At 38.8% G+C, this 10,268-nt stretch overlaps 1 protein-coding gene and 1 non-coding gene across 2 annotated transcripts in view; one reads left to right on the forward strand and one right to left on the reverse strand.

Moving 5' to 3' along the window:
- Positions 1–4,886, forward strand: part of LOC119791339 (A disintegrin and metalloproteinase with thrombospondin motifs 16) — a 77,861-nt gene extending 72,975 nt beyond the window's left edge. Inside the window, exons 19-24 of the mRNA XM_038297390.1 lie at positions 420–624; positions 2,268–2,462; positions 2,603–2,659; positions 2,774–2,989; positions 3,162–3,309; positions 3,401–4,886. Coding sequence (XP_038153318.1) covers positions 420–624; positions 2,268–2,462; positions 2,603–2,659; positions 2,774–2,989; positions 3,162–3,309; positions 3,401–3,516 — 937 coding nt within the window. The 3' untranslated portion in view covers positions 3,517–4,886. The remainder of the gene's footprint in view (positions 1–419; positions 625–2,267; positions 2,463–2,602; positions 2,660–2,773; positions 2,990–3,161; positions 3,310–3,400) is intronic.
- A 5,231-nt stretch (positions 4,887–10,117) lies between these two features.
- Positions 10,118–10,189, reverse strand: trnae-cuc. The gene has a single exon. It is a non-coding gene; the product is annotated as a tRNA-Glu (tRNA).
- Between the last annotated feature and the right edge of the window lie 79 nt (positions 10,190–10,268).

Below are 10,268 nucleotides of genomic sequence, written 5' to 3' on the forward strand. Positions count from 1 at the left end.
CTACATCTTTTGGCTACTGGGACTGATTGATCTTCAATGGGGTGAAGGGTTAATTTTTTTTTAAATAAGTTAGTCTGTTTGGACTCATAAGAAGTCCAGTCTATATTTTTACACCCTTTGCAGTAAGTCTTCAAGTGTCACTTATTGATGTCATTGATGAAACCGCCATAAAGCGTAGGACTAAATCAGCTGATGTCAACAAGACATTTAAAATGCCACACGCAAGAATGACATTCCCCTTTCTTCTGAAATATTCTCAAATAAAAAAAAAGATATTTGAAGCAACATAGGTGGTCCTCTGCAACAGCTATTATTGTGCAGTTAACATGCTCTCATTCATGAATCCACTAGGCTTGTCTTAGGAGGTGATGGAAGAGCTGTGTATGTTTACTCAGTGAACTCGTGTTGTGTTGTCCCAGCTGGTCTGCAGGAGAGTGGAGTGCATGCAGCAGGAACTGCGGAGGAGGGGAGCAGACGCGGCAGGTTCATTGTGTCCAGAAAACCAGTCAGAGCAACGTAGACACCCTGCCAAATTCTCAGTGTCCACATTCAGCACCCACAACGAGACAAGCCTGCAATACACACAGCTGCCCACCAGTTTGGACCACTGGGTCATGGTCTCAGGTGAGAATGTAAATGCTTTATTCACTGAGGGTAAAAAAACAACAACTTCTGTTATCAGTAAATGTAAGATTTTGTTTTTTTTAGAGCAAAAGAATTTGGGCCACATCTTGCAGAAGGAGGTCCAAACATAGGAATGCTGTGTGAACCTCGGCTTTTATACCGTATTTTACTTGGCTAATATTTTTGCTGGTCCAATACAAAGTCCTGATCTCATACTTCAGTAATGGCAATAAAATGTTCACACTTCTACAGTTAAAGGTATACTATGCAACCGGTGTTGATTTTCCAGCGAGGCTCCCCCCAGAGGGCGAAAGTAAAAGTGCACTGTTGTAAATATGCACAGCTGTTCTCCTGGTTTCTCCGTCAAGCCAGGTGCGGTTGTTTTGAGCTTAGCAGACAGGCGAACGCAGCGAATGACTAACACAGGGAAAGTATGAACATGCACACAGAGAGAGAGAAACCATTCCAATGTTACTTACAATCGCATCAGCAGAAACGCGAGGTCCGCGTCAGCCTTGCAGCCTTCTTTTTCTTTTAGCTCTCGCCATTCGGAAAAAGCTTGCCCGATGTTCACCCGTGTACGACTCCTCTCTCTATCCAGAGCCCTTTTCCTCTTTCTTGCCTGCTCCGACATGGGCTTTCGCTGTTTTCACGCTGGTTCCGCCATGATAACTGCACAAAGATCGCCACTGTGCTAGCAACGAGCATGCTTTTAACTGGGGGCGTGTAGCAGTTCTCGCCGTAAAGCAAGACCGACTCTCGCGATACTTCTGAGCCTGTGGGTGCGGGCCGAGGGCTCCTGCAATTGCAAGTGCGGTATTTCCCCCACAGACCACCAGGGCGGCCGAGAATACCTTTGTTCAACCTGAAATGACTCATTTAATCATCCAAAACGTTATGGAACACATTAATTAACTGAAAAATGTTGCATAGTGTGCCTTTAAGATTGTTAAAACTGTTGGATTTAAGGTATTTTTTTGTTTCTTTCGATGACAAGGATATCAATGATCTCTTAGTAATCCATCCATGTCCATATCTTGAATCTGAGAGTTAGAGAGCTCACCAAATAGAGAAAAGATATATTTTTCAAAAATACCATCGCAACATCCAGTATTACTACGAATAGAAATAGCTTTTTCTATTTACTATGGAATTTTTTTTTTTGTTTGTTGAAGAGAAAGTGATTTAGAATTGAATCTATATGAATGAAGCAGGGATTTAACTCATTAGTTTAAACTACAGTGAGTAACTATTTATATTTTATCAGTACCTTACGGTAGGCCAAGAATAGGATCTGGCTCTGGGAGGGGGGCTAAGGGATTGGAGTCAGTCTGGGTGTATAGGAGGGGGCTGGAGGCACCTGCTTGGGCCTTTGTGGCTCCTGCAATCCTGGCTAGGCCAGCAGATCCTTGAGTCCTGGCTCCTGGCTGACCCTGTGCCTTATGCTGGAAAAGAGTGGGCCAGTTAGGGGACTGCCCCCGGCCACTAACCCAAAAATTGTAATCGAGATAGAAATATTGTTTATTTTATCAAACTTTTTTCTTGCAGTAATGATGAAATTAATGACATGTTTGTCATTTTGAGCCATATCACATTGCATAAGACCCCTAACATGTTCATTTCCGATGTTTTTTGTTGGGTAGTGTTCTCGGAAGTGTGGCCATGGTCTAAAGAAGAGGAGTGTATTTTGCACCAGCAGCAACCCAGGTGCTAAAAGTCAAACACTGCCTGACAGCGAGTGTGCAGACCTGCAGAAACCTGCCACTCAAGAATCCTGCTTCATCAAACGCTGTCAGAAACAACGTAAAATCCAGTGGTTTGTCTCTACATGGCAGGAGGTAATGCAATAGCACACATGAAGAATAGTGGTAAATTTGTTACATGCTAAATATTGCTGTATTTGTGAACAAGCTTTATTACTTTTTGTGCTAATATGATCTGTTTTTTTTTCTTTCTATAATTTGGTGTGAACATTCAGTGTTCAGCAACTTGTGGTCGGGGTTATCAGGCACGCTTTATCAAGTGTGCTGAAAAGGTGTGTTTCTCTTTAGTATTTAGTAAAGTTTGCAGTGGTTGACTGTCCCTTAATTTGCTAGGAAGATTATTAAATCAGTTTAAGCTTATTTATGTACCACTTCTCAAATCACAGGATGCTGCAGGGAAATACAGAGAGCTCACGGACAGAAAGTGCTACCATGTCCCCAAACCCAAAGTGGAACTCCAGAGGCCATGCTTATTGGCTGATTGTCCTACCCGCACTACTCCTCCTGTACACCAATGGAGAACCCCTCATCACCCGGATCCACCTCGGCCCCTCCCTCAAGCTCCACCATCACCAGAGTGGAACTCATCTCCTTGGTCTCAGGTAGGATCACAAAACGATTAGAAAGACAGTGATTGGTGATTTTTGGTAAAAAGCTCCAATGTACTGTCTGGATTTTAGTGCAATAGTAGAAGTGATTAGGTGGTAAATGTTTGTAAAGTTTTGCAACTGTTGATTCATGGTGTTCATGGGAGGTACTGCTTTTCTTTCACAGTGTTCAGTAACATGTGGAGGGGGAGTGCAGGCCAGGACAGTGCAGTGCCAGATCATGGGAAAACCTTCTACCAGCTGTGTCCTTCATCTTCGACCATCATCATCTCAGGCCTGCAACACTAACTTCTGTCCACAGCCAGAGAAGAAAGGTACTGAGCCTATCTTTTTCAGATTTCTTCTCAAATGTTTCAACAACAAAGTTTCAACAATGAGTCTGTCTTCGTATTTGTTTTTCCTCAGATCTGGCTTGCAGGGATTACTTCAGCTGGTGTTATCTGGTTCCCCAACATGGAGTCTGCAACCACAAGTTCTATGGCAAGCAGTGCTGCCACTCTTGTTCAAATTCAAACCTATAACCCTTCTAAGTGACTGCTGGTGGTGCATATGTAGCTAGATAGCCAAGGGACTATATTAATGCTCATGCTCAAAAAAGAAAAACAAAAAATGTTTTCTTATAAGCATGTGGCAAGCACTGAGAAAAATTCAATGTGCAAGAGATTTGAAGTGGCTTGCGTTGTTTCTTTGATGCCGGGCATTTGAATGGTCTGATTCTGACAGAAAGGGATGAAGTGGAATGCAAATCTGACAAGAATTCCAGGAAGGAAATTATGAGATGCAAGTTAACAGGAAAGATGACTTCTACATAGAAGACCAAACATCTGCTGCACAAAAAGTGGATAAGTGATCCAAGGTATCAACAAGTGTTAGCTTCTTTTTCTTTATTGGTGTAGAAATGATAATGACAAAGAAAGGGATGTGTTTAATAATTTAATGACGACTAAAAACCCACCATAAAAATAAGATTATACCTGAAAGTTATAACTTCTAGAGATGAATGCCTTTGAAAAACAAAACATCATACATGAGAAAGCTACTTCGAGACTGAGCATATCTGTGTGAACCGACTTTCAAACTTATTGGTGCTACAATTTGTCTTTGATTTTACTGAAACGATGTGATATCCTTAAGATTCAGGAAAGAATTGTTACCTGTGTACAGTATTGTTTATTTTATTTATTTGCCTTACAATACAGAATTGCTGGAAGATTATTATTAAGCTTTTTATTTCGACCCTTTAAAAGTACCTGAAGTACAGTACCTTATGTTTTTTACTTACTGACAAAGAAACAGCATTTAGCATTATGTTATTTTCCTTATTTTAACATAAACAATTAGTAAGTAGAAATCTGCAGTGGTGTTTATAAGCATATTATTTAACTGACCTGCAATGTTTGGTTGATAGCCGTGTCTTAAATATGGCACGGCAATGCATTTCTATTGCCTGTGGTCTAAAAGCAATGACAGGTGGTGGTTAATTATCCGACTGTATGACCTTCAACATTTTACACAATTACATTAACAAATGCGTGCCATGACATGAGACTAGATGTCATCCCATTTAGTTCAATGTGGGACCGAATTTAAACTTTATAACTGTTAACTGTAGATGCAATGGGGGTAAAAGCACAGGAGAAAAACATGATTGCTCCAATTACACTTCTCTGGCTTGTGTTTTTAACACAACAAGGTGCTGTTATCCTGGCCTTCTGCTGGGTTTGCCTTTCAGTATGATTTTAATAATCTTGTTATAGGTATCACTTGTTTTTATCTTCATCTAGGGGCTAGACTGTTGTTTTGTATGTCATAGTTTAATACTCAGCTTTTTACCAGTTGGATTCTATTGTTGTATGTCAAGTTTGTAAAATTAAATATGTTCTTACTCTAATTCTTGTTTCGTTTTTTACACCTTCATTTTTTCCTAAAGCTTTTAATGGACTCTATTTTTTTGTTACTAAAAATGCAGACAAGGTTTCGTGCCTTCCTCCAAAATGTGGGCATTAATTACATATATTGAGTGGAGATGGAGTCCTGCCGTGTGTGAGAAAGGGACCAGGATGTATTTATTTTAAAACAAAAACAAATATGAAAATAAACTCCCTTCAGCATCGGATACAAGAAAAAAGCAGCAGAGTCATTGATATTTCCAGTGATAAACAGTCTTTGTTTATTTATAAGTGTAGAATTTCACCATAACTCAGAGATTTCCAATTCCCATGTCTAGCATTTTCTATAATAATATAGTAATTAGCTATAGGAGTCTTCTCAAAGCTAAGTAGTTGTACAAAGAAGAGCAACAGCGGAGGAACTTCAGTGGGCTTGTTAAAGGACACTAACCGTCTGAAACTGACAGTTTCCAATCAATCCCAAACTGTTTTCAGGTGGTTTTAGATCTGGAGAGATTAAAAAACAAACAAAAACAATGAAGTTGAAAAGTAATTTCTTCAGTAGCCTGGAGTTTCAAACTAGAGCATTGTCTTGATGAGAGACTTTTTCATCCCATACAAACCCTTCAGCCACAAGAATATCCTCTGCAGGGATGGTACTATGCAATCCCAGGATCTTGGAGATGTACCTGGGCAAAGTTTTACTTAAATAAGAGTGGCACTACTTTTACTTTCATGTAAAAGTAGAAGGTAATCATCCAAGAATTTACTCTAATACAGGCGTCTATAACTGGTTCCAGAAAGGCCAGTGTGGCTGCAGGTTTTCTTTCCAACCAAGCAGTAGCACACCTGAGTCCATTTGTCTCAAGTAATCATGTTAAAACTAGACTTAATTGATGATGTGATTGCAGTCTGGTGTGCTACTGCTTTGTTGGAAAGAAAACCTGCAACCACATGGCCCTTTCTGGAACCAGTTTGAGACGCCTGCTCTAGTAGGAAAAAAAAATATTTCCTTGGTAAAGCCACTGCAAAAATGCTGGCGTACGTCGGATAAGTCATGGGTCAACTTTGTATAAGTTATGAAGACACTGAAGCACACTGGCACATGTCGACATAGGGCAAGTATGCCAGCGTATACTCTACTGATCGTTAAGTGTACTGTAAGTTACTCATAAGTCGTGGTGTGTAGCTTATCCAAAACCTATGAGTAACGTGTGCATAGGTTCTTGTCAAGTTACGCATAAGTTATCTCAAACATGTTTCTGACTTAAACTACTGTATAATGGCGTAAGAATAAAATGCTACCTGACAGTAGGGAAAAAATAGCTCAAATGCAAATTTGACCATAGATTGGCACAGTTCACAACACTCCAGCCTCCATTCCCCACTAAGGAAGGAAGCTCCAAGATCATAAATCCAACCTCATCCATTATGCTGCTTCAAAACTAGTGATGAAAGGCCTGTATGAGTTTAAAGGAAGTTTTCAATCACTTTTTTGATGATCTTGCTTTTCTGCCATTTGAAGTAAACCTGGATATATTACATCGGCAAAATTATAGAGGTACATTAAAGATGTTCAGTAGGGTTAATATATTTAGCTTTATATGCTAGATAAATAAAGTACATTTGTTGCTTTAGGCCGAAGCTGACACTGTACGGCAGTTTTTGTATCTATGTAAAATAAATTAGGAATTACCCACTTTGCTATAAGTCTGCTGATAAAATCATCTCGTATAAGATTTTGATTTGTGTTATTGCTTTGTTTTAAGTGTATTGATGGGACTGATACAGGTCAAGAAATTCCTAAAACAAAGACTGTGCTCTCAAAAAGCCAAGGCAGCCCAGATTCTAAGACGTTTTTAGCAGTTTAATTTGCAGACCTTAAAGCCAGGACTCTGACTAACAGTAACGCCAATGTGGTTTTAGGAATTTCAACGCTTATGACATATTATACCTGGAGCGGACCCTGCTCCTAAGTCATTTCGGTTGTTGTCAGAGAGACACAGATGGTTAGTACAAGATAACCTTTGTCATCAGCCTGGGGACACAGTCATACTACCTTCAGATGGAGAGCAAGGAAGGAAGAAGAGAAGTTCGAGGAAAAAAACAACGTGGAAAGTAATAGAGGAAAGGGCAGTTGGTGGTGTCATATGAAGATATATAAGCCAGGAGGAGATAACCTACACACTAAGACATGCATTTGCATTTGTATCAACACCCTCTCTTACTCACAGGAAGTGTTTTAGTCTGTTAATGCAAAGTTTTTAATTGTGAAAAATAAAGGTTTTATTTAATCTTTAGTAAAAGACACATGGACTTAGACAAACTTTATTGTAATTTTGTATGCATACAAAATAAAATTCAGTTTCATACAGCTTGCAATAGTGAAAAGGTGAAAAGAACATTAGCATTTATAAAGTACAGTGATCAGAATGTAAACTTTGTAGGAGAAAAGAAACCAGTTTAATCTATAATAGTAAAAAAGGGCATTAATATGAAAAGGTTAAGTGCAGTGCAAAATAAATATGGTGCAAAATGCACCATATTTATTAAAAAAGAAGTTTAAAAGTTCAGCACTTTGGTAGTGCAAAATAATGGGGCGCACACTTCAGAATCAGATATTATCTATATTAATAAGGAGCTCATTATCCTCTATCCTGTGATCAAAAAGTACTTGAGGTTACTCTAAACTCTACTCTAAACCCAAGGAAAAGATAACATTTCTGGATACGACTTTAAAAAAAAGGCCTGTTTTTAAAATTAGCTTCTTACAACATGGATTTAACATTGAAACACCTCACTGATGCAAAAATAAAAAAAACATCTTTTAGGATAACTGTCTTCGTAAAAGCAATCACAACAGACACTGCTGTTGTTTGATGGTGTGTTAAATGATTGGAAAACAATCATATCCTTGAGTTACCACCTGGGCAGCCACATCTTAGCAAGTTAAAGTGAAATGAATCCAAGATGATTCTCTACAGAGCACCATTAGTTTTGAACTTTTAATTTGACTTGAGTTTTCTAGTCCGCTATAAGAAAAGACAATTTTCACTCATCCTTACATTTTCACTACAAATAATAGCATTATACGAGAAGTTTATTTGTATTTTGGCTTTTCTTATTAAGAAACCGCCATCAAAGAAGTAAGAGATAAGAAGGCCAAAGCATTTCTGTTTTCAAAAAGATCGTTATCAGACAAAGGCTTCCTGTAGGTAACAAAGTTAGTAGATATCAATCATGCCATATTTAAAATGTTACCTTACTCATGTCAGGTAACAACAGATTATCTATGAAAGACAGGCAGGAAGCTTACGCAGCACTCACCTTTCTACTTAAAAGAAGCTAGACTATCTCTAACAGCATCTGTTTGGAGAGAGAGGTGGCTCTTTAGCCTTCGCGCTACACTCAGAAGGTTCATCTGAAGTTACAGGCCTATTATCATTCCACCAGGATGCACCTACTGACAATCTTTCCACTCCTTCAGAGTTAGACATAAAAAGCTACAGCTCACCAATGTTACATCCTATATGATTGTGTGAAGTACTGGAAAGTCTTAGTCTTGAGGGCATAGCTGGATAAAAAGTAACAAGTTTCCTTTTTGTCATAGCTAGTCATACTTATCTGCAAAAACATAAAATTTGAAATGTAATACCTGTGCAGGGATTGTATAGTGTTAATACAAAAATGTACAAAAATTTTCTCCACATTGGCTTGATAAGCTATGTAAAAACAAACATGTTCCAGACTCTGACCAGCTGTGTTTATCAAGCTAAGCAACTGTCTTAAATTAAAAAGTTTTTTAATGAGATGCTTACAACATACCTGGGGCAATGATTAATCGGTGCAGCCTTTTCTTTGGATGCTCTGGACAACAAATACATTCTATAGGCTTCTTTGGTTTTTGTACCATCTTAAAGGTATTGTGGAGGATTTTCACAAATTTTTTAAAAGACCTGACCTCTCTACATAGAGAATAAAATGCACATGCGCAACGCTGTACCTGTTCCCGAGAGGGAATGCCTATTAAACGCATACGAGAGCATGCACAAGCTCTTTCTGCTCGTGCACGCTCTGTTTAAAAGTTGCTATTTACATCGCTCATACAAGCTTACTGTGTCCGAACGTCCGCCCTAACCCCTAAATCCCTCAATTACTATATAGAGTGGGGACTATATAGTGGACTTTATACCAAACTCAGCTAACTGATCGTTCGGACAGATGATCACTGCTTTTTGCTCCGTTGGTCAACTTGCCTCCACCATGCAGTGCCTGCGCCATCTTTGTTATTGGTCGCCGCTATTGGTCTGGACAGCCTATGGCGACAGCATGCCGCTGTGACACCAAATCCCATAATGCATTGTGAGGAATGCTCCCAGCGCAAAGCATTCCGGAATATATATCATCTTAAGCCTTTCTTTTCTTCTCATACACTTGCTAGACACTTATCTAGGAAGAAATCTAAGAAATAGGACCACTTATTTAGATGATCCACCAAGAAATAAAAGATCTCCTCTAAGGCATCCCCATCTGTTCCACCCAAATGGAGCCTTTACATTAAAAACATTAAAAAACAAATCTGGACAGTTTGCTATTGTAGCATAAATGTCTGAATCAAATACTCTTGGAAATGTTTAGACCTTTTTTAAAACCAAAAAAGGCCAATATTATATACATTTTAATGACTTTTGGAAACAATTTGAAACAAATTCTTAAAGTTGTTTTGTCACTGGAAATTACCATCAGACTCATTTACACATCTGCACTGAAAGTTGTATTATTTCATTATAACAGCATACAATAATAGATCCAATGTGTTTAGAAAAAGAGAGGCAGAAGGCCAGCGAAGAGTATAAGAGATACAATGTCACCCTCTATTGGCAATGCAAACACATTTCAAATAGAAAAAGCACTTTTAAGAGGAAGTCTAAAGGTTGCTGCAGTGTCATAAAAACAGCCTTATTTAGAAATGACGGTGTATGTTAATGATTAAGTAGAAAGCAACATAAAGACTGTAAACCAAAGATTAACAAGTATGTTCAAGATCAGAAGGGACTGTGTGCATATTTTGATGCCGTCATAAAAATGTATAAATAAATGTTGATGACCTGGTAAAGGTTGCTGAGATAATAGTGTGTCTCTGAAATTTCATTAAGTTGTAAGAATTTACTGCATTGGTGTTTTTAAGATCTTTTGTACGTTCTAACGCAGATAAGAAGCCTCAAGATGTTTGTTCCCTGACCGGGAATCGAACCCGGGCCGCGGCGGTGAGAGCGCCGAATCCTAACCACTAGACCACCAGGGACAAGTTGCATCCTGCCAAACTGTCAGTCGATTTTAACGTAAAAACGACGATGTCACATATTTATTGTGCCGGAAGCACT

Source organism: Cyprinodon tularosa, unplaced genomic scaffold (genome assembly GCF_016077235.1).
Source record: "Cyprinodon tularosa strain WSP-4 unplaced genomic scaffold, ASM1607723v1 ctg387, whole genome shotgun sequence".
NCBI lineage: Eukaryota > Metazoa > Chordata > Actinopteri > Cyprinodontiformes > Cyprinodontidae > Cyprinodon > Cyprinodon tularosa.